This window comes from Sprattus sprattus, assembly GCF_963457725.1.
Source record: "Sprattus sprattus genome assembly, chromosome: 10".
Classification (NCBI taxonomy): Eukaryota; Metazoa; Chordata; class Actinopteri; order Clupeiformes; family Clupeidae; genus Sprattus; species Sprattus sprattus.
The window spans coordinates 7554224-7579132 of record NC_137908.1 but is presented as its reverse complement, the minus strand read 5'-3'; the positions used below and the strand labels follow the sequence as shown (position 1 = coordinate 7579132).

The 24909-nt window shown below is 43.9% G+C and overlaps 2 protein-coding genes across 2 annotated transcripts in view; both read right to left on the bottom strand.

Moving 5' to 3' along the window:
• Window positions 1–5127, bottom strand: part of rbm19 (RNA binding motif protein 19) — a 13186-nt gene extending 8059 nt beyond the window's left edge. Inside the window, 14 exon segments of the mRNA XM_080845479.1 lie at window positions 125–249; window positions 496–626; window positions 1090–1293; window positions 2370–2441; window positions 2563–2641; window positions 2764–2823; window positions 3137–3414; window positions 3740–3775; window positions 3778–3873; window positions 3876–4005; window positions 4110–4145; window positions 4267–4389; window positions 4509–4691; window positions 5006–5127. Of these exon segments, the coding sequence (XP_080701605.1) occupies window positions 125–249; window positions 496–626; window positions 1090–1293; window positions 2370–2441; window positions 2563–2641; window positions 2764–2823; window positions 3137–3414; window positions 3740–3775; window positions 3778–3873; window positions 3876–4005; window positions 4110–4145; window positions 4267–4389; window positions 4509–4691; window positions 5006–5041 (1589 nt within the window). The 5' untranslated portion in view covers window positions 5042–5127.
• Window positions 5128–7070: 1943 nt separating this feature from the next.
• epha2a (eph receptor A2 a) lies at window positions 7071–18579 on the bottom strand (the record flags this gene model as incomplete). The annotated part of the gene is made up of 17 exons (XM_080845564.1): window positions 7071–7223; window positions 7481–7636; window positions 8057–8250; window positions 8590–8739; window positions 9067–9276; window positions 9371–9432; window positions 9584–9769; window positions 9889–10014; window positions 10184–10239; window positions 10359–10461; window positions 10847–11024; window positions 11219–11346; window positions 11631–11960; window positions 12181–12336; window positions 16500–17166; window positions 17688–17755; window positions 18495–18579. 17 exons carry the CDS (start codon window positions 18577–18579, stop codon window positions 7115–7117), a joined length of 2964 nt encoding a protein of 987 aa, XP_080701690.1. The 3' UTR covers window positions 7071–7114.
• Window positions 18580–24909: the final 6330 nt, after the last annotated feature.

The window sequence follows — 24909 nt, the reverse complement described above, 5'->3', positions numbered from 1 at the left end:
TGTTTCACTTTCTTTTGGAATGCTGAATGTAGTTCATCATTGGTGGCATACAGTACCAAGGACAGCAGCTCTGTTGGGGGAGGAGAAAGGGAGGGGGGTGCAGGAGGAAGTGGAGGAAGCACACCTGCTACTGGCCGCCTTGTCCTTGGCATCCTTCTGCCGTTTGTAGGATGAGGAGCCCGAAGCGCCGGGGCCTTCATCAACCTTCTCTTTCTTAATTCGCGAGGGGAGGATGTGTAGCATACGGCCCTTATAAAGACAGAGGTACACACATTAGAAGACCAGCCTAGACATGTAGCATACGGCCCTTAATAAGACAGAGGTACACACATTAGAAGCCCAGCATAGACGTGTAGCATAAGGCCCTTATTAAGACAGAGGTACACACATTAGAAGCCAAGCATAGACTTGAAGCTGACACGTTTTTTTAAATCAACTTGTGTCCAGTTCACAAAGGATCACCCGGACAAATCACGCCACCGCACTTTGACATACTTGAAAGATGTGTCCGTCAAGTTTGGCCAGCGCCGCCACGGCGTTCTCTGGGATCATATAGGAGATGAAGGCAAAGCCCTTGGGCTTCTTGGTCAGGCTGTCAATGGGGAAGTTCACTTCAGCGAGGGGACCTTTCAGAGAGGCACAAAACACATGTATTGGGGACAAGATATTTCATTTGCAAAGGAAACAGCCATATTCTTGAAATCTTGCATCTCTAAAGCACAACTTCAAAGCCAACAGTGTTTCATTTCAAAACCACACATGCATTGTCTGTCTGTCTGTCTGTCTGTCTGTCTGTCTGTCTGTCTGTCTGTCTGTCTGTCTGTCTGTCTGTCTGTCTGTCTGTCTGTCTGTCTGTCTGTCTGTCTGTCTGTCTGTCTGTCTGTCTGTCTGTCTGTCTGTCTGTCTGTCTGTCTGTCTGTCTGTCTGTCTGTCTGTCTGTCTGTCTAACCAACCAACCAACCAACCAACCAACCAACCAACCAACCAACCAACCAACCAACCAACCATAAAGTCCCCTGTTAGTGTGTATGTGTATGCGTATGCATGTGTGAACGTGTCGCTGTGCATGCCTGTGTTTATTAAGCGCACCATCTTTGTTGAACAGCTCTGTCAGCTCCTCCTCCGTGCAGGTGTAGGGCAGGTTCCTGACGAAGAGTCGCCCTGATTCTGCCACATCCTCCTCTTCCTCGTCGTCCTTCAGCTGCCTCTCAAAGTTCCGCTCCTGCCACGCATTCTCCCTCCCGTCTCTCTTGGTATATTTCTTCACTCGGAACACCTCCACATAGCGCCCCCCTGTGGACGCAAAACAGAAACAAATTAATTCATCAGTGGGAGTGTTTCCCAATCCTTAAAAGATGAGCATTTTAAAGGTGCATTAAGGATTAATAGCTATTCGCTAAAGGTATGCTAGCAGCTAAAACTAACGAAATCTCTTGAAATGTGCTGACTTTGACATTATGACAAACTAATTACTCAACGACTGTCCTTACACAGTCAAACATCAATCATGTGCAACACAAGACTAAGCAAGACGGCAAATAAGCTACTTACTAGATCGGCAGAAGGTAATCAAAGTCAGGTCGGCGGGCATCGGGAGGCAAAACTACAGAATGCAGTTATATGCCTATCGACCCTGCTATGCCATTGGCACGGACGCAATTCTCCATATTAAAAGTCATTGTAGCGCCCCAATTTTTTTAAAGCTGTTATTTTAAGGTTAAACTGCTTATCCTAACCCTAATCCTGAAGCATAATTGTTGCATATTGTGCCTTTAATCATGCTAGGATAAAACAAAGCATTCTAATTACATCGTTTATGTGATCCCAATGAATGTATTGCGTCACTAGTATTATGTCCCCCTTAGACATTTATCTTGAAAAAACTTGTGTATTTTCATTCATCATTGTTTATTAAGGGAGAATTGACTGAGCACAGGGCTCTTTTTGCAGCAATGCCCTGACTGAGGTTACAGAATACAGAAGAACAATACATAAACAAACCATCACAAAACAAAACAGACAAAATGAAAACAAAACACATTCAAAAACTCTGAAATTAAGTATAAAAAAAATAACAGAAAGAATCATTTAAAACTACAGCATTTAGGCACATACTTAGCATCTAAAAGGCTCTTAAATTGGCTGACAGACAAAAACTTTGTTAGTTTCAAATCCACTTGAATAGTGTTCCATTTATAAATAAGACTGCGGAGCACCATATCATACTTTAAATGAGACCTACAAATCACTAATATAAACAGACATGTTAACACAATATAGTGAAACTGAGTTGTGTGACCTATAAATTCAGTTATTTCACTGAACACCCCCAAGTGTCTGAGTAGGCCTGCAAGACACGGGACACTTACCCATATAGTCTTTGTTCATCCGGAGAGCCCGGTCTATCTCGTCCTCAGAACGCAGATCTACATACACATAGCCTGAACAGGAATAATATGGATGAGGAACAAACAAAAAGATTGTGAGGCTTTAAACTCATATTATGATAACCGCGTAGGCTTGTTTAGGGCAGAGAGTGTGGAATGGAATGGCGGCTCATACCAGAGTTACGTCCTTCCTCGTTCTTCCCAATGCGGATGGCCACGGGCTTCAAAGGCAACATAAACTCACGGATTTGTTGCTAACGGAGACAAAGTACACATATTTTAATGCATGGTTAGTTGGCAACATAAACCGATTAGTTTGTTTCTATTTATAAACAAAGCAGGAACATGTAACTGCGTACAAGGACCACTCATTTACCTCTGTAACATTGTATGGAACTCCACGAAGCTTAATTGTGAAATCAGTGGTAGACTGCATCTGTGAGGCAGAGAATAAAAGTGATTGAGTGACTCCCTTCAGGGATTCCACAGGCATATTTCCATAACGAGGTGATGTCATAAACCCATGATGATGCAATGAAAAGGTCCATCAAAACCCAATGCTTAATGCATCTGTTGATGTTTACACAAGTACACCGCAGTACGATTCCAAATTTCGAACCTCTTTAAGATCACCGCCTTAACTCTAAAAGCTGAATACCAAACCTCCCCATTATTTCCAGTGAACATGAAATTCTACCCCATGCATGGCCAAGCCTAAGCTAAGGGGATGCAAACGACATCACACCAACCTGAAGTGTTAGATCTCTCTTATCACTGTCCATCTCCCCACTCTCATAAGCACTGTCATTCTGACGGACAAGGGTGTGGTCATTCTCCTCGTCATCATCATCATCATCGTTGTCATCTTCATCGCCACTCCCCTCCTCCTTGACCATGTCTTTTGTTTTCTCATCTTCGTTATCATCGTCATCATCAACGTCATCCTCAACTTCAGATTTTGCCACCACTTTAGAGCGCAGGTAGTCCATATCAGATAGGCCTGTCTTGAGTGCCTCTTTGGGTGCACCTGGAAATAAGCACAAAAGGTTCACTTACATTTATTTATTTATTTAGTCATTTAGCAGACGCTTTTGTCCGAAGCGACGTACAAGGGAGAGAACAATCAAGCTAAGAGCAATAAAACCTGGTGTAACAATAAATACTGCTTATTTTTTTCAAAAAAATTGTATTCAGAGAAATTCAGAGTATTAGGTTAAATTGAAAAAGCAAGGCAGTAACATACAGATACACACAGTCCTAGAAGCACTCAAGCTTGCATATAGCAGGAAGTTCAGGGAAGATTTGTTTCCTTGAAAATAAAGTGCTATTCCATTACTGAGAAACAGGCTAACCTCCACTCTCCGGTTCCATATCTTCATCCTTCTTTCCTCCTCCTCCTCCTCCTCACCCTCCTCCTCCTCATTGTCAGACTCGTCGGAGTCGAAGTTTAGGTAGTCGTCTGTGGCTGACGACTTCGACTTCTTGTGTCTTTTTTCCTAACCTCCTTTGCTTTCCCAGTGACAGCGGGTTCCTCCATGGCATCGTTGACCCATGTGGGTACCTGCGTGCGGTTCTGATGCAATGAAAGGAATTCCTGGAAGCCTTGGTCTTTTTGGAGCTGCGGCAGAGCGAATGCAAAAATTGTCACAAAGAAATGTATGCGTACAAACAATGTTTTGTTTTACAAACAGCCATGATTGTTTTACAAACAGATTGACTTACATCTCCAAGAAAAGTGGTGACCTCCTTTTTCTTTTCCTATGAAGAATTAAAAGGAATAAAATAAATAACTCAGCGGGACAGTGAAAACAGGTTGCCCGGAAGAAAATAAACAATATGACTTGTACTGTGAAGGAGTTTGAGCAATACTTGTCCTCACCTTCTTTGTTTTATCATCTTTCTGTTTCACCTCTGCCTTGGCTTTCTCTGCTGAAGGCTGGCGAGTGTGCTTACTCCAGGGACGATCTTTATTGGGATCTCCAAAATCTTTGCAAAATTCAACCTATCCCAACACACAAATATATAAACACAAAGAATGCTAGGTATTGTTTCAATTTAAAGTACTTAACACATAAGCTACATCAGCTTCAGCTACATCAGCATCAGAGTGTCCTTATTTACCGTCACTTTTGACGTGTCAACAAAACTCTTGTTGTAATGCTTCAAAGCCTTGTTTGCATCCTCTTCCGACTTGAAACCCACGAAACCGAACTTGCGAAATTTCCCGTCTTTGGTGAACTTCAAACCACAGTCCGTCAATGTTCCAAAGTCAGAGAACATCGTACGGAACCGCTCCTCCTTCATCTGTGAGATATAACCAATACACATGTGTCAACAAGAGACGATGACAATTACCCTATCCTGAAGGCTATGAGCTGAGGCATGATGTTGATTGTGGAATCATTGCTTTGAATAGGACAACTATCAGCGGTTAAGCATGTATTAATTTAGAATGTTTAGCTAGCTAAATGTATGCTTAATCTTAAATTATCTTGCATAGCTTTCTGGATGGCAGCAACCGAGGTACCGATGTGTTGGTTGGTGAGGTGAGGTTGGTGAGCCACGTTATGAAGTGGCTAGTAAGTTATTGCTATTTGTTTAAGGCGTTAGACACTTACCCCATTTGGGAGGTTCTTCACAATAATTCGTGACATTTTGCTGAAAGCAGACGTAATCAATCCTCTATAATATTTGAAATCGAATGATCAACAAACCAGCGTGGATAGTCTAGATCGCCGCCATATTGGATTTGACGTAATCGGAAATGGTTTGTTCCAATGGTTTCTTCTCAATGTGTTTACTGCCCTCTGCTGGATTTCAAAGATTACTGCTGACAGTGAGATGTTTATAATGCCAGTCCTTCTGACTGTAACAGAGAGGCACGCATGAGCCTGGCTGTATCTATCTATCATGTCTATCATAAAACGTTGGTATACTTAACATTCCCGGGTTCACCTTCCTGACAAGTAGACTATGGGCACAGATGCAGATACAGAACCCTACAGTGAAGGACTTTTTTTTTTATTTATTTTTTTACATAGTACCACCACCACTCATTGTAGTCTCTGGTGGAGAGAACTGCCCTTGCAGTTTCCTTTGTTTTCTACAAGTAACCTTTCCCATGCCCCTCTTCCCCATCTCTTTGATGAATGACAGTAAGAGCATGTGGGTTTAATGTGTTTCCTTGCTTGTTATAAAACCACTGACTGTGCTGTTATGGTACTCCTGTTTACAGTTCATCCTCTCCTATCACTACTATTACTCCTAACATATTGCTAGTCATGCACTACAAGCATGTGAAGTCAGATTGCACTCTGACTGGCATTGAATCCGGGTAAGTTCCACTTCTACTCTAATGGTATGACCCTCCTTGCTTTTTTTTTTTTTTTTACATCTGGTTTAGTTCCATGTTTGTGTATATCTCTACATGCATACTCAACAGACTATGTATATTTGTTTTCTCAAATGATTTCCTCCTATATCCTCGGTTTATTCATGTTGAAAAATAGTTTTGTGGTTGGTTGAGAGAATAGATTTGATACGCTGTTAATGTGTGTGTGTGTGTGTGCGCACTTGTGAAAAAACATAATCATGTAGAGACTAAAAGATTTATTTATCATCCAACATAACAATACAAACATTACAAATAGGACATTTTAATAGAAATAAATATAACATAAAATAAATATTAAATAATTGTGTAAACAAGCAGCATTAAGACAATTGGGAATGCATGTGGAAGCATGCTGCTTCCCAGTGGTTCAGAAGTGGTAGGCCTAATATGATGTCCAGAGATGATCCTGGGATGAGTTTTATTTAAAGTGGTTAACATACTGTTGTCCCCATGTCCTTTCTAATGGTTCATTAGTCATACGTCAACCAAGAGTGGGCTGTCCACCATTCACCCATCATTGCCTACTCACTTATCATTCCATTTCATGCTCTCCACCTATGCGATTGAACAAACCTGCATTTGAACGGACACAAAATGGCTTCATGGCTACAGCATAAAATAGCAACAAACAGAGAGACCACTCCAGGTAAGACTTAAGTTGAAAGCCTTGTGAAGAAAGAGGAATGTCAGCATTGAAGAGTGATGGTCATCAAGGAAGGTCTCTTCACATTGAGCACTTAGTGGGCTGGCTTCACTGCAACATTGGTCAGGAATTATTACTGCAAATTAATCCAATCATGACGACATCACTGGACTGTTGACCGCTCTTAAGTACTCATGTATTGATCAGTTTCTCAAAACTTGACAACTCTCGTCAAGTTGGACATCTTTTTTTTTTTCATTTTTACATCATAAAACAAAGTTAATCTCAAGCACGCCAATAGTATACCAACCGAGACCACACATATAAAGTCTTTCACAAAAGGGGACTCCTACTTCCCTTTACCAGTTTCATTTCTGGTCCTCTTAAGACACTTCATGGCCTGGTCATTAAAATGTTCTCATAACAGTAACACAACAATGACGATAACAATAGACAACAAACAACAATGTTACAAAAATATTCAGTATAAAAATGTTATTACAGTATATGTACAAAAAAATTGCAGAGGGTTAATAGAAAATGTCTTTCACATGTAACGTTCCTGAAATCTCCTGCGGTCCACCTGAAGGTACAGCCTGTCTGGGCTAACTGGCCGTGTCAGGTGGGCCCTGCAGGACTGTGTTGACAGCCTGTTTCCTGGCAGCGCCGGAAGGGAGTATGACAGAGATATCAGACTGCAAACACGTCCAGAGTGCAACACTGGTCCCGCAGTCCCAGAACGCTGTAGACAATCTTCTTCTGATGGCCTGCCAACTGCACCCCAATGTTCCTGACGTCCCTGAGGGAGAGAGAGATCAAAGGAGATTTGAGGACAAAACATTTACATAGAGTAAATATTTACATTTACATTTACATTTACATTAGAATGCAAAGAGATACAAATACATTTACTCATTTATTCATTTGGCTGACAACTTTACCCAAAGCAATAGTAATGCAAAGATACAAGATGAGTGATTTAAAAAGGGATGCCAGGTCTTTGTGAGTTTCAGGGTGATATGTCTGGGCATGCCTCTCTGGTGATGTATTACTTACTCAGACTTTAGGTGCAGCACCTGCTCCATGGAAATGATGCCGGCGCGAGCAAACAGCTCATTGTACTGAGACAGCTTCATGGATTCCAGCCATTCGTCCACTGACCTAAAGGGGGCGCCACCGGCTCCACTTGTGCTCGGCAGGCGGATTGACACCCTGAGAGATAAGATGAGAAGTGGCCTTTAGAGTGAAGTTCCTACATGGATATAACCACTGACAAACAACAGCTCAAGGAGCTGTGCCATGTGTCTGATAACAATGCAAATGATAACAATAAGTCAGCCCTCCTACTCTTGCAAGATAAGGCTTAAGTACAACCACCTGTTTCAAATATTAAGCTATTTACAGCTCAATGTATTGTTTTAACAATTTTAACAGTGAACTGTTCTGGCTTTAAGTGCAAATGGTGTGAAATTCACCATTAACTATAGAGGTAAAGGCAATACTGTCTGAGAGTGGCAGGCTCTATTACAGACAATGTCTTGTTGTGACAGGTCTAATGCCGTTGTGAACTTTGACGTTAAATGAATCATGGGTTTCGCCCTACAATTGTGACTCTATATTAATGTGACTCACCGTGGATCAAAGTTGGCAATGGTTTTAAGGGACTCGGGGTTCGTCATCAGTTTGTCCAGCACGTTGACGATGTCCACAAAGCGCGGGCGTTTGGAGCGGTCGTGGAGCCAGCACTGGAGCATCAGCTGGTACACCGCGGAGGGGCAGTCCATGGGCGCGGGCAGGCGGAACGCCTCGTTAATGGCCTTCATCACCTGAGAAAAGCAAGAGGACAGGAGTCAGTGGAGCTCTGACACATCCCAGGAGTGGCTTGCCTTGTTGCTCCCATCACTGTGCTAACCCACACACAGCAAAACCATTTGTGATGGAACTAATGGAAACATCTGGTTGAGAATTCAAAGGCATTCAAGGCTTTCATGCAAAGCCCCCGTTTTGCTATAAAACCTTTACAGATGACTGCTGTTTTCACCACAGTTTGTGGTTTCCTCATTAAAACACACACGTGTTACACCTCCTGAAACTAACCTCAACAGCAACAAGACCCATTAAACTATCTATTTAATTACACCCAGTGCTGGTGTGATATAATTTACCTCATGGTTGCTCATATCCCAGTAGGGCCTCTCTCCATAGGCCATGACCTCCCACATCACGATGCCGAAGCTCCAGACGTCACTGGCTGAGGTGAACTGCCTGTACGCTATGGCTTCAGGGGCTGTCCAGCGAATGGGGATTTTGCCTCCCTGAGGTAGAGAGAGAGAGAAACACACAGAGCAGAGAGGTCAGTGTCTATGAGCCTCGACAATAAAGGATGCTGCCCCAGAGGCACACATCCAATAAACGTTTGGTGCTGATGAAAGACCAAAAGCATGTATCTCCATTACTGCTAATAAAGTGTGTTTGGAGTCCCCACAGGACCTATAAAAGGCCGTATCTTAAAAGGCCAAGCTATATAAGGCTCTTTTGTCTCTACCCTTGAGGCCCACACAGATTCACCGTTTTCTTCTCCTATGTATTCATATTCTGAGGCATGCACCATATCTATGCCATGCTGTTGCCGTGCCACATACCGTGGTGGTGTAGGTGCCTTCGGGGTAATCCTCCAGCACGCGTGACAGGCCAAAGTCAGACACTTTACACTCCAGATTGCTGTTCACCAGCACGTTACGGGCAGCCAGATCGCGGTGGACGTAGTTCATGTCTGAAAGGTACTTCATGCCCGTTGCGATGCCACTGAGCATGCCCACAAGCTGGTAGGACGACAGCTCGCCATCATGGTCCTGAGAAGCAATGAGAGGGATGTGAGGGGGCCGTTCATACACCGTGATAATATTATATGCATGAAATAAACAACACATAAGAATGAATACATACCCTCAGATAGATGTCAAGAGCTCCATTCTCCATGTATTCCGTAATGATCATAGCAGGTTTGACTGAAAAGATACCAATATAAATATATTAATCTTCAGATCACTATAGTGATAATCAGATTCCTCAAATTAAGTACAGCCTGTAAAGTGGGCATGCTTCCTACCCCTTCCACTGAATCTCTCACAAATGTAACATGAGGTAACGGTGCCTTACACTTGGTGACGACTCCCTCCAGATGGATGATGTTCTGGTGGTCGAACTGGCCCATGATGCTGGCCTCGCTCAGGAAGTCCTGCCTCTGCTTCTCCATGTAGCCAGGCTTCAGTGTCTTGATGGCCACAGCCACATCGCCGCGCCCCGGCTTCTTCAGAATGCCACGGATCACCTCGCCAAACTCACCTGTGCACAACAAAGCCAACGTCAGGGATCAAAAACACATGTATCGAGATGACAGATTGACCTGGCTACCAACTGAAGTCTTCCACACAAAAACCTGAAATACTTTGTATTCTGCTTACCTACGCCGATGACCTTCTGCTTGGTAATGAGGCCGGGGTGAATCTCACTGGTGAATTTGAGCACGGCTGTGCTGGGGTCCTCATACGTGTGGGGGTCCACATATGTCTTAAGGGGGTGCAGTTTCTCTACAGCACAAACAGGTGAGGAAATGTCATTGGATTGCTCAACATGCTAAAAACTATAACATTTCAAAACACTGAACAAATTCCAATGATCTCAAAATCGGACGGACATAAATAAATAAATAAATGAGTACAACTATGACAAATGTCAAAGAGTGGCTTTTCTTCTTACCTGCACAGCTGAAATAGTCGTCCCCATGTCTCTGTCTTGTAAGTTGATTCTGTCTTCTGTACAGAGGGAGAGCAGTTAAGTAAAGTTATCAGACGAGCTCTTGATTATGGGAATATCAAATGTGTTCAAGTCAAAACAAAAAAATGCCAGTGGGAATCACAAAACCTCTCATTACCTTTTATGCATCAGTAACACAGCCACAACGATGACCAGCATGACTGCTCCACCAACTACAGCTCCCATAACGATCATCGAGCTGCTTTGGGCCTGGTACTCTGCTGCAAGACAAACAACAACATTCACAACACACATTAAAACACTGAAATATTAGACAGCCATTGGCAGTTGTCCATTAAGCCATTCAACTCATTCATGCTCTGAGGAGGCCTTTTGAAATCTGACATAGGTTACAATTCTCAAGTCTCAGTGGTGATCCCCCAGAGATGCTCCTCAGAACCCTGATCCGTCTGATCTAATTTGTTTTAATACCTGAGGAGACGTTAAAAAGGTTTGAGAGCGCTTGTTTTAAGGTCCTCCAGTGAGTGAGCTACCTTGGCAGTGGCTCAAGAATGAGAACAAGCAGCAGAGAAACCTAAATGAGCCTCCCCCCTCCCCCTCTAGGCCATTAACTTTAAAACAGGAGATGCATGAATCTCCACTTACCAATGGGAAGGGTCTCATACACGTACTCCATGCTGGTGCTGCTTGGGTGGCCATCCTGTGTCAGCGTCTGAACACGGAACACATACTTGGAGCCAGGGGTGAGGTCATTGAGCTGGACTGAGTTCCTGTCCAAAACCAACACTGTGTACGTGGTGAACTCCTGTTCACTGCTCTCCTCCTACAAACAAACATATACACATGAGGATGTGCTTAGCATAAAGGACTGCAATACATCTAATTAGAGACCAGACAAGGTTATTTAAATAAGATTATCTAACGGCACAATCAGAAGGGGCTAAACAGCTACACAGAGGCAAACACAGATCTTCATAAGAGAACAGAGTTGTATAACGAGGGACTGCGTGTTCTCACCTTCTTGCGGTACATGAGTTCGTAGCGATGGGTTGACTGGGGATTCACCCTGCGGTCCAGGCTCCAGGACAGAGACAGGCTGGTGGGGCTATAATCGTCCAGGCCAATGGACGTCACCATTGGAGGATCTGAGGGGAGTTCAGGAAAAGCAGAGGGTGAGAAAAGAATCAAGCTACCAACAACAAACCCAGCCAGTCACCAACACATTTAAATTGTGTGGCCATAGTACTACAGTCTGACACCAAAAAGAATGAACCAGATCATAACGCTTTACTGAATCCATTCACTGTCCACCATTAATGCACTATTTATGCTATTCAATGTAAGTAAATAGTGACACATTTTTTTTTTTTTTTTTAAGTTGGACAATTGAAAACACGTGTGTGTGTGTGGTTGTGTGTGAAGGCCTCACCTGTGTTGTACAGCACAGTGGTGATGCTGCTGGTGGCCCTCTGGAGGCTGTAGCGGGACACACCGCTGTGCACCTCCACCGTAAACGTGTAGTTGAGCTGCGGCTCCAGCCCGCTGACGGTCACGATGGTGTCGCGCAGGGCGGCGGCCGGCGGCTCGTAGTGCACCCGCTCGCCGCACGCCGCGCACAGGGCGCCCTGGCAGTGCTCGCAGGACACGCTGTAGGTGATGTCGCTGCGTCCGCCCATGTCCAGAGGGGGGCGCCAGGTCAGCTGTAGGTGACTGGAAGACAGTGATGTGGCAACCATGTCACGAGGAGGGCTGGGAGGGGCTGTTGGATTTGAGGAGGAAACAAGAGAAAATGATTAGACACAATTTGCAACCATCAAACAATATGCCTTAAATAAAACAGTCCTTTGCGTACTTTTGCTTCGCTATATTTAATGGAATACCAATTAATATTTCACCTTTTGGTCCAGCTCTAACACAAATACATCAGAAAGTAGGACAACCATGGAGTTGTATAAACAGACAGTAGGTTAGGTACTCACCGGAGCAGGGTGAGGACAGCAAGTCTGTGGGGGAGCGGAAGAATCCTTCCAGACACTGACACAAGAGGGCGCCAGGCTTGGAGGGCTGGGTGTTGGCCGGACAAGGTTCGCAGGGCGCGTTGGAGACAACAGTCTTGAAGAATCCGGTCTCGCATGCTGTAAAAAGGAATGCGCAGGGAAGGGTGTGTCAGTGACTCTTCGAGGAAGTCATTCAGAGGGGCTAGGACAACTGTGCAGTGAGCAACCGAGAAAGAGTTAAGTCTGGAATTGAGTCATTCTGAGCGGTATAACAAACTGATACTTATACAAATAATTCATAATTACTTATTCATTATACCTATAATTATTTACTTTGCTCAATTATTCTTGATTAACAAACTTAACAAACCGAAGATACTAAACTGAAAAACTAAAATGAAAAGTTCTCTAAAAGTTTTCTTACAAGAGGGAACATGAATAAATCTCCCCTCCAAACATGAACATTTCCACACTGAGAGACAACATCTCCTAGGTCCTCACACACCGAGACAGGCCTTCAATGATGTAAGATATTTCACCATGGGACTCAGTTGGTAAAACAACACCTACATGTCCTGCATAAACATATCATTACCCTGGCCTTCCTCTCTCTATTATAAAAGACACACAAGACAAACAGCACGGGGCAAGCCCAGGCCTGCAGGGGAACGGACAAAACAGGAAGTAGGAACCGCAAGTCTGTTTGACCTTCCTGCCTTCCCCCTTCCTTCCTATGCTGACAGACGAGAACAAAGTTGGAACAAGTGGAGAGAGGAGCAGAGGAGGACAGGGTGAGAAAAAAGGCAACAATCTTTCGCCAACAAGGACTGGACATGATAGGGAGGGGGAGGTAGAGAGGTGAGGAGGTCCGGCGAGGACGTGGAAAGAATGTTGATGGGAAATGGAGAAAAATGGCATATGATCATGTCCAATGTGATAACTCCGCAATAAAGGTGGGTGGACCACCATTGAAAATGGCTTGTTGGAAACTCCCCAACTCCCCCACCAAAGTGGCAAAAAAAAAAAAGAAAACCCATCTGTATGGTATTGGGACCCATTTGAGTCTCTCCCCAACGGCGGGACAGAGCAAGAGGTCGGGGGAAGGGTTACGGGTTTGGGTGGGAGAGCCGTGGGTGGGAGGGACAGAGATAGAGAGAGGGGGGGATCTCACGGCCTGGTGACAGAAACTCTCCCCGGAGATGGAGATTTGTTTTTGTTTTTCCGAGGGGGTATCTGCAAGCTTGCGCAAATAAGACAAGAGAACTACTCAGGCCCCTCTTAGCGCAGACAAAGGGCTCGGAAACTGGGCAAACGTATATTCAGCATAAAACTCAAATTCCAAGGCTTCTCAAACTCTCAAACACACACAGTAAAGTCTCGTTAACACTACTGTGTAGATACTGCCAATTAAGTCTGCCATTTTTATGGTATGTTCTCCAGCTGAGCATTCAAAGAGAACATTTTTATTGGTTATATCCAGATGAGGCGACATAGTGAAAAGAGTATCTACTGAAAATGAGTGCAAGATGTAAGTAGTTAAAAGTTGTGTACTCTGAGTGGGTGGCAAGTCCTATTGACATCACACACGTTGGCATTGAAGATGTAAAAATAATGTTATCAAAATTGAGTTAGGCCAACGGGTGTGTCTGAACAACAGGCAATTACATGGCTATTACTGCATTACATGTGGAGGAGGATGAGCTCAACAAGATCTTGAGCAACTTCTCAACGCCACATAATGTAGAGAGTGTTCAGGTTTGATTTTCTGTTTCCTGGAGATGGCTCTTGTCTACGCTTTATAGGCAGCTGTGGACACAGTTGCTATATTCAGCCAGGAACATTTGGCGTTGGTGGACACAGACATGGTGGGCCGTGGTGGGACATGGTGGAATGTGTGGGAGTGGGAAAATAGCCTGTCTCACTATTCGGACCCACATTAGGGAGAGGCTGTGTCTATTTTAAGGAATACTTGTAATAGTGTAGTTCACAGCAAATCTGTGTCTTTCCAACCCAGTGGAGAGCGGAGAAAATGTGCGTGTTGAAGGAGATTAGCTGAACTGATTGGCTTCTACTGTGGCAGATGGTCTGCTATGGTCACTGAACTGGCCAATACTCACACACGCACCCACACACACTCACTCACTACCTAACACTGACACATTGACACACATTGCACTACAGTTTAGAATAAATCCGAGGGGACACCGCGTTTGTACTCGTTGGCAGGGCAAATTAAACATAATTAAAGTAGTAGCCATTGAAGTTGTTCTGCTAATTAGACGCCCAGATAAGCAACACCCCCAAAACGCAATCACACACGGCACCAGGGAGCTATACACAATATATCATGCTCTCCTGAAAAGACCCCGGGCCCCCGCCCCCACTCTTCTCTTCCTGCCAAACCACTTACAATGATGCCAGCTAAGTCAGGCAGGTGGCTTTACATTCATAAGATCAGAGGTCATCCAAGGAAAAAAGCCTCTGGTTAAACCAGAGGAACAACAAAGGTCAGAGCAGACCAGAAAGTCAGCCCAGTCGCCAAATGCTGCGCTTTTGTAATAACGCTGACCTGAGCGCAGTGTTAGACAGAGACGAAACAGCGCAGCTAAGTGTGTTGTTCCCCTGAGAGAGCTCATTTCAGCTAATGAAAGCCATGACTTGGCACTTGGCATCAACAAAAGATGGAACATATCCACCTATTTTTTTTATTTCAAACTTCCTGACACTCTCTCCAGTTTCCGTTTCAGGTGTGAAATTCATCTGCTTCCAACAGTTTAGTGAGGTAAACATTCCAGGACTTGCCCTTCCTTCTCACACATCCTAGTATATACCAACGGAGCGTGTTTTTTCTAACAGACATCTCTGTCAGGTCAATGATTTTACATATTTGTCGGAAAACTGGGGTCTTTTACACTGATTGGTAAATATGAAGCCCTGTTAAAATATATTAGTTGAACTGTTCTTTGTGGGATGAGGACACATATCTCATGTCTCTATGCAAGGAGAAACAAAAGCATAGCCTATTCCTCTAACCAAACCACTGCATTCAGTTCAAAGGGCAGACTGCAGCCCAGGCATATGGACCTCCAACATACCATGAGGCTGAGCCAAGATATACAGCAGCATACAACATAACTCAAGTGCCCAGGAAACTCGGTTTCCTTACAGGATGCGTGAGTCAGTGGTTGGGAAACCAGGTGTCTCCTGTCCACCGTCTCCCTGTAATCTGTGGTTTCTTGACTATGGCAACCGACAAACACACACACACAGCAAAGATAATGTCAAGGTAACACGCACTGACTCATGACAGCTGTCTTAGTCATGGAAGCCTGTGTGAGATGTATGTGTGCGTGTGTGTGTGTGTGTATTTATGTGTGTGAGCCAGAGAGAAATATCCCAGCAGAAAGCCTCAAACTACACCAGAAGATTACAGACCTGACCTCCCTTTCTCACGTTCCCACTCCCTGTCATTCCACTCATACTATCCCGTGTAATGAGGCTGCGGATGAGCCATATCCACACATGCTACCAATGGCCTTCCAGAAATGCATCAAGTGTGGCTTTGCTGGAATGGGAGTGCCCTGGTGCCTGGCATTTTTGGTGGCGACCCCTTCAAGGCTTTTTAACCATCTGCTATTTTACCGGCTCTCTTTCCCCTCTCACCCTTTCTTCCTCCCTATTGCCTACTTTCACAGTCATCAGTACAGAAAGGAAACAAGAGAAGAAAGCTCGGATCAAAGGCACAACAAATCTGAACAAAACTGAACCCCTCCCCCACTCCCCCACCTCGGGGCTTTAAGCCCTCACCTGAACCTGATATCCCTGACAAAAGACAGAGCGGAAACTCGTGAGCCGACAGGTGACAGGGTGTGAAAATAACTGGCATTCCTTGAGACTCAAGTCATTCTTTTCTCACAGTTTCACATCCAGAGGTTTCTTTGTCTGGCACCCCACAGAGGGGGATTCCTGCCACACACAGAGAAGGAAAAACAAAGGTACTTTTCACTGTAAGGCGGATTTAAGAAAATGTAAGGAATATGAGAGAAGGGTGTTTTCTAATGTATGATATATTGGCAAACAACTTGATACACAGTCCAAAGCGCTTGATTTAAAAAAAAAAAAAAAAAGCAGAGCTTTCAACACAAACACCACTTGAGGAAATGTTGTCTTTCCTAAATACTCAATTGAGCCAAAGCATCCAAAATACAGATAAATAAAAAAATAAAAAAAGAGAGAAATGTAAGAATCACATTTTGGGTTTACAATTTTCAAAGAGAAAAAAGAATGGGAACTGATCTTACCTCTACAGGAATCTCCAACAGCCTGGTACCCGGCCCGACACTGGCACTGTCCCACGGGCACAACCCAGTCACCCTCGGAGGTGCAGTACATCCGAGGAGAGGGCACCTGGGCAGCCGTCACTGCATTCTCCACGCAGGTGCCCTCCACCTCTGTGAGCGCGCCCGACGCCACCTTCTCTGGGAACGCTGCCAGGCCTTTTGTGACAGCCGGGCAGATGGTGTAGAAGACCCGCGTGGAGACGAGGGAGACGCATGCCCCCGAGTCCTGGAAGGCCAGGTAGAACCCGCGCAGGGAGAGCGGACCCACCGTCTTGGTCTCCACGTTCACCCTCAGCGTGGCCTTCCCCCCGCCCTTGTTCGCGGTCACCTCGTCGGGCGCCACGGTGGCTACCTTGCGGAAGTTGGCCTTCCTGAAGCTGGTGCCCACGTCAACGTCTGACTCGGCCAGGTACAAGCCGAACGTCTCGCGGCACGAGGGCAGGTTGCCGTCGAACGTGCCGCAGTCACGCACAACAAACTGGAGCTCCACGGAGACCCGTGACACGTCCGGCCGGCGCTGGATGAACGTGGTGCGCAGCCAGTTGTCCTGGTCGCCGTCGTTGGCCACGTTGCACACGCTGTACGTGTAGAGTAGGGAGCCATTGATCACTGTCTGCATAATCTCCCACTGCCGAGGATAGACAGACACAAGAGGGGCTCTTAGTGCTGATACAGGGACACGGGAGGTGACACCATATTACTGATAAAAAGACAGGGAGAGTGGGGTCTATGGGTGTTATTATTGAGATAGCTAAAGCGGATATGAGGTGTCAAAGGGCACCCAACCACAACGGGTCAAAGTACCGCTCATATCATGTTGTCACTCTTTGTCACCGGCAGAGGCTTATATGCGCATTAGTATTATGTGTCATTTCCTTTTCCCAAAAGAGAAAAGGACCATAAAACACATGACTCACACTTCACACTCTCTTTTCCCTCTAGCTCTTAGAACTGTTTTAGAACTTTTATTTTGAACTTTTTTCAAAGCCAAGCTGTGTTTACATTGTCTTCACAATACCATATCAATTACAAAGTAAAATGAAGGGAAAGGCTTATGAGAAGGGCTGAGACTACTTGAAAACCAGAATGAAAGATGGTAAATCCAATCGGACGTGGTCTGGAGTTTTGGCCAAGGCCTTGAACACTCACCCCTTCCTCACTGGGTGAAGGCAGCCAGCCCAAATCCCCTCCTGAGGCCTTCATGTCCAACAGCACATCTGAAGGAGACAGAAAACACCAAATTAGATCAAAAAGAACAAAAAGTGGTAGATATCCTACAGCACATTACTGCCATGACCAATTTTCCTCCCCAGTTTAACAAAATGGATGATTGTTTGAATTGTTCAAATCTCTCCGCACGGGTGTGTTTTCATAAACTACAATTTAGCAAAAATGTATGGTATAGGTGATGACATCTGGTCAAATATATTACACATTCAATAATGTTTCCACCTGGGTCTAATAATCTCAGAGACACCACTGATGTTTTTGAAAGACACCATATATGTCCAAAGGAAGCCATAAAACAACATTCTTCAGCCTAGGCTGAGATCAGGTGATCAAGTGATATTCAGGAATATTTATATTTCCCAGTATTAAAAAAATACACCACGGTGTGTAATTACAAATGACAATGACAATGACAACACATATTTCATCCATCATTTAGCACATCTCATTTACATTTAACTAAACTGTAGTCAGTGGCGAAATGTTTACGTTTCTAAATTAAAGACACACACTGATAATGTAAAGCCAACAACACCCTCGTAGTCTTACTTAATAATTATAACGCATTACATCAACTGAATCAATCAAGAGTGAGAGACAAAAAAGTCTAGTTTAACATTGCATAGGACTTAAGCGTAACAGGTCAGCTCATATAACCATGTGGGACGTTAACAAAGAATCGCAGAATTTGCTATTAAAAATGAATCCAAATAAGATAGTACTTACTCTCTTTTCCTTGAATTACAATAAATAGTTGGTTAATAAATACAAAAATAAACAAAGTGAAAAACTGTACACGGCGGGAGTCCATATTTGTAATGTTTAAATCCTCAGCGGAGACGGACTTCCCGATGTTCAAACTCTACTGAGTCGCTTACTAACTTTTCCACCCTGTCCACGAGCCCTACAGCTCCTTCAGGAACTATGGCGTCATCGACCCCGCCTCATGGAATGTGTGTTCGCTCCTTATATGGGGCATTGGGGCGGAGGATTGCACCTGCGGTCGTCGGAAGTTTTTGCGAGATAGCCTAACCTTAGCACATTCACAGCACACTGATTCATATGGGTGTGAGACAAGAGACCCTTGTGAGATTTCTTTCAGTTTCCTATGACATTTTTTCTTTTAGTTATTTTTTATTTTTTCAAAAAAAGGCACAGACTTCAAACTAATATGTTGCCTTTAAACTTTACCCATATTAGTCTGCTTTCCTTTATGCTTAAAGGCACCCAGTGCAACTTTCGAGGCTTAAAAATAAACATTCAATTTCTAGTCTTTTTTACATGTAGTAAGTTTCAACTCCATACCATTACATATTGACATTCAAGGAGCAAAGATGAGACGTCGTTGTGTGGTGAGAACTGATAGAAAATCGTAAACAACAACAATCGCCGCCATTTTCTTTATTTATTGGTACCACCAATAATTGGTGGTACAACCAATAAATAAAGCAGGATTCCAGTCAATGGAAAAATGGCCTCTCCCCACCGGTGATTGTTGTTGTTTGCGATTTTCTATCAGTTCTTACCACACAACGACGTCTCATCTTTGTTCCTTGAATGTTGATATTTAATGGTATAGAGTTATTTAAACTTACTACGTATAAAAAAAGACTATAAATTGAATGTTTATTTTTCGAGTCTCAAGCCTCGAAAGTTGCACTGGGTGCCTTTCAATATTCATTTGTAGGCTAATATCGCAAGTAAAATCATATATCATGCACAATTTATCTACAACTAAACAGACAAGTAGTGTGTTTTTTTTGCTTAGTCTAGCCACCTTACGAGCAGTTTGGCTTGATAAGGCATTACCCTATTTCTTCAAGAGAATCACTTCGTCTCTACATATTCCCTCGAATCATATATCACCTATTTGATTTGACAGATTTGAATCATCTTGTGTGCCTAACAAGTTGTATATATTTAACAGTTCAACCCTGTATAAAGCTTTCCCACGGTAGCAGGGGGAAGGGGTCAAGTGGGTGTGCCTGTATGAATGAACGACTACTAATGACTTCAAGGGCTATGAATATGTAGACAGCGCAAGGCACACACAATAGCATCTCCTAGCAACCTTCCGGAATCTTTGAGTCAAGTCCCTATTGTGCAACAATCTTAAGGAGCTCTCTGAATCCCTTGACCCGAGAGTCAAACACGAATCTGACATCTACACAAGAGTCTTAGAGGCTAGCAGCGGTCCGGCAGAGAGCATAAATATTCATCAGCTACAGCCACAGAGAGAAGTTTTATCCCAAGCATTTTAGAGAACCAGACCAACAGGCTGGACAGCTGCGCCACAGGTGACAGTGACATGACATGCATTAACCAAGCCACGCACGCATCTGAACAAAGTCGGTTAAGGCATCCCTTTTATCATGAATATTAGGGACATTCATCACTGTCTCTTTGAGGAGAAATGTGTATCATACTGTGTGATACATCATGCCTCAGAAACAGTGTACTGACTTTCACACACACACACAAATACACAAACTGCATCAGGGCAAAACATTCATGAATATAATGGCTGACTGCACGCAGTGTGTCTGAATGTTTGTAGGGTGTCCAAACACTCAGAGAATGGCTTGCCTCCGTTTGAGTTGCCGTTGACGCTGAAGTGCTGTTTACAATGCAGTGATCCTATTCACCAAAGGAACATGCCATGCTTGAGGCTTGATTTCCCCCCCAGCCACCCCCCAACCACCCCCATCACCATCCCTCAGCCCAATACACATTCCGTCTCACACACGCAGACCCTCTGTCACGCACACCCACACCGCTCCTCCTCGGGGGTGAGAAGCTTCCTTTTCTCTCTCTCACGCCTCCCCACACACACACACACACATCCCGCTCCAAAGGCTCATCACCGCCGCCGAAAAGCACTCACGCCAGGAGGCTGAGCCTGAGCTTTTCAAGGGTCACAAAGCATCAGCAGCACCAACCCTGAGAGGTCACACACCGCGCTCTCTACCACCAACCCCCACTGCAACCCACCCCCACACACACACACACACACACACACACACACATACACCACCGGCTCACTTGTCTACCCTGCCCTCCACCTCGCGCCAACACAGCAAACAAAGAGGCGGCGCTGCTTTGAGTGTCATGCAAATTCGAGCCCATTGCTTTAAAGGCTTTGTTAACTACTCAGGGGAACAAGTCGGCCCCGACAGCAGGGGTGGGGATGCGGGGGTGGAGAGGGAGGAGAATTGGGATCAAGAGGGTGTGTTCAACTTCGAGTCATGAATTGTTTAAAAAAAGTCTTCACAAGCAGCCCTCAAATTTTACAAATCTTTTTGGTTGCACTGAGAAGAGCCTGGCTGTTTCATTTCATGTAAATGTTGGCACAACAAGGTCTCTCAGATGGGTTGTGAGACTTTGAATCAAAACTCAATAACATTGCGATACATTTTTTATTTAAACATTGATTTATATAATGTTTTATTCATTCAGTTGAATTATTGAATTCAACCTGCATTTGATCACAGAGCGCTGAAGTGTTCAATCTACTCTATAATAGAGGCAGGAACTGACACCTGAGGATAAAACATTCACAAAATTCCTCTCAAGCTTCTTGCCGCTTACAAACTTGATTAAATGAAAGTACACGTGTGTTTGAATGGTGTTTAAACTTAACCCAATAAAACAGACAATTATATACTCCTAATTTTTTTGTAATTGAATTATGCTCCCCTCTGAAGGAGCCGAGCTAGCGTAATCTTATCCCACGGGGTAGATGTAATGCCTGGTAAAGTGCCTTGTCAATGTAACGCTTGTTGGAGAGGAGCCCGTTGAAGACGAGAGCCCCCCCCCCCCCCCCCCCCCCCTCACCCCGACTGCATTGATATGCGTACGTTTGTGTGCTCAGCTTAACTGGGCTCCTGTGCTGGAGGGAGCAACAATGGAGCAGGGAGGAAGCCAAGTGTCAGGGTGGCAGGAGGCAGGCGAGAGGTGAGTATCTGTGTTTGTGTGTGTGTATGTGTGTGTGTGTGTGTGTGTGTGTGTGTGTGTGTGTGTTTGTGTGTGTGTGTGTGTGTGTGTGTGTGTGTGTGTGTGTGTGTGTGTGAGGGGGATGGGGGGGATAAGGAGAAGGGTGGAAGGGAATAACGCGCACACAATAGCCCCCGTGGTGCCTGCATGGCTCCCTCTAACCCCCCTTTAGGGCCTGGGTTATGACAGTGACAGCTGGGCTCACAGATCCAGCGTGGGTTCATTTACACAGCACACCACACATGAGCTTAGGCAGCACGCACGCACCCCCTCCAGGCAAACATGCACAGAATACACACACACACACACGCGCACATGCATGCACACACCACACTAATCACAGCCCGACACAGATCATACATTTGTTCTCTCGTACAGTTACTCACACATGCACATGCACTGACACACACACACACGAACATGGACAGCCGTGTACCATCCTTTTGGAGCAGGCCTGTAACTGAAACACCAGTTACACGCAGGGGCACCTATCTATTTGACGTTTTTCATCACACTTAAGCCTCTTCTTGGGAGGGCTCCTGAGTGTGTTGCCAGCTGTTTAGCTTGTGTGTGTGGGCATGTGTGTGTGTGTGGGTGGTTGGGTGAAAGAGACTGCGTTTGTGTTATGTCCCCCCATAAAACCAGGCAAAGTGAAATTAAAACCACAGGATGTAAGGCATGTGATGGATAAGTAGAAGTAGGTCCATCCAGCTTACTTAAGAATACCAATCATGCCTGAACATTCATCACATGAAACCCTCGTCAGCTGCACCCAAAGATACTTCATGTCTTCAATTAAAGTAACCCTATGTTACAATTTGACACAATTTTTGAGGTATGGTTTTATAGGTAACTAGAACCATCATCAAATGTATTTTCAAAGCATATGGTCATGTGAAGGACAGATAAACACTTTTGTCTTTTCCCACTAGCCATCCAGGATATGCCCTTTGTACTTCTGTGTTCCTGGCTGGAACACCCTGCAAAACATGGAAGAGAAGCTTTCACAGCATGACATTGCCAGCTATACTGCCGAACGACACCAGTAAGTGTGGAAGTACACCAGTAAGCTTCGATCTGTGTCAACTGGGCTGTTGGTGGTGTTTGCAAGGTTTTTCATGCCTTTTATTCTCATTATTGATGCTTTAAGAAGGATTTAAGCTAAATACATCAACCTGATCCATTTTTTCATGACTGAATTCAAACGTTGGGTGATATGTACCATATCTGAGTACAATCACCTTAATCATCTATCCCCGGTTGCTCTCAGTTGGTAGTGAGTTCACAGTCATTCACGCTGAGGTGATTCATGGTGTAAGTTTTGACTTTGTCTCCCGTTTCAACCAAGGCCAACTCATGAAGTCTTATTAGATGAGCACTGAACCGAAAGAATCGTGTCACTGTGGATGTGTGCATGTGAATGTATGTGTATCTGTATGTGTATGTGTATGTGCGTGCTGCATCCATCCATAATGTGTGTGTGTGTGTGTGTGTGCAATTTATTGGTTGACTTTTGTAGATTGCCTAGGCTGTGTTGATCTGCTCTGCCCATATGGCCCTTATAGGACTCTGCACTGTCAAAGCAAACATGCTATGAATTCAAGTGTGTATTGGTGCGGTTGAAAAGTGTCTTGGAATTTCATCAATGTTTGCACATTCTCTGGCTGAACTCTGTTAGTGTTGGTTCGCACTGTTTACTGAGACGATGACAGCACATCTATTAGTTCTACAACATAACTAATATAATAGCGAGCCAAAGCTGAAGTTAAAAGCAATCTTTACCTTTTTCCCAGTCTGCCACTGGTGACGCGTTGCATAGGCTTATGAAATTCACCAAGCCTTCGCAAGGTGGAGGGTCAGTAGGAAGGACTAACACTGCTGTAGAAATACTAAACTGCCCATAACACCTTTAAAACAGTAGATAGGTAACGAGTAATCCCCCTCACCTCAAAATCTAATGAAGACATTATAGCGTATGTGTGTGTGGTTTAAAGAAGTGATAAAGTATACGTGTGTGTTTTAAAGAAGTGATAAAATATATGTGTGTGTGTTTTAAAGAAATTATAGAGTTTATGTGTGTGTTTTAAAGAAGTGATAACGTATGTGTGTTTTAAATAAATGATAAAGTATATGTGTGTGTTTTAAAGAAATTAAAACGTATATGTGTGTTTTAAAGAAATGCTAGAGTATATGTGTGTGTTTTAAAGAAATGCTAGAATATATGTGTGTGTTTTAAAGAAATGCTAGTATATGTGTGTTTTAAAGAAATGCTAGTATATGTGTGTGTTTTAAAGAAATGCTAGAGTAAATGTGTGTGTTTTAAAGAAATGCTAGAGTGTATGTGTATTTTAAAGAGAGGAACAGAATGAAAGAGAGAGAGAGACCAAAACCCCTAGCCCACATGGAAGTGAGGGTAGGGTAACTTCTCCTTCACACCAAGGTTTTCCCAGTACAACTGTGCATAGTTTACATGCTATGTCACCACTGCCAACATCTGAATCATCATTGCATCATTTGAAAAGATAACAGTAACATCATTTGGATTTAACATTTTGAAAATCGCCAGATTTGCAAAGATAAAAACACACACACCAACGTTGACAACAGATTGTAGAGCTATGGTCATGTTAAGAAAACTGTATACAATTATTTTTAGTTAGGACTCTTCGGAACTCTACCATAAAACATTAGCATGACATAATCAATCAAACAGAAATGAGATATTGAGATACAAAGTTTAGAGAGTGCTAAATGTAAGCATTAAACTTAGATCCGTATCCATTTTTAAGGAACCTACACTCTAAACTAAATCACTGATTGTCGTTTGAAAGGAAAGGGGAGTTGTGACTACTGTGCCATTATTAGTTTTTGTAATCCACTACGGATTGATTGCTTCATACACACACCTTTGCACCTTTGGAGGGAGAGTAAAGTTATGCAGCAATACTGGAAAGCTCATTGTTTAAGAGACGTAGTGATGTGTAATTACCAGCAGAAAGATTAATGATAGTTAGATAGGTTCCTATCCTTTAATTCTTGATTTGCCTGCCACCTAGTGGTGGGAGTGGAAGGTGGCGTGAGGTCAGGCTATGAAATGTATCCATGGAAACTGGCACATGGCACAGCAGATGTGTTCAGAAAGAAAAAG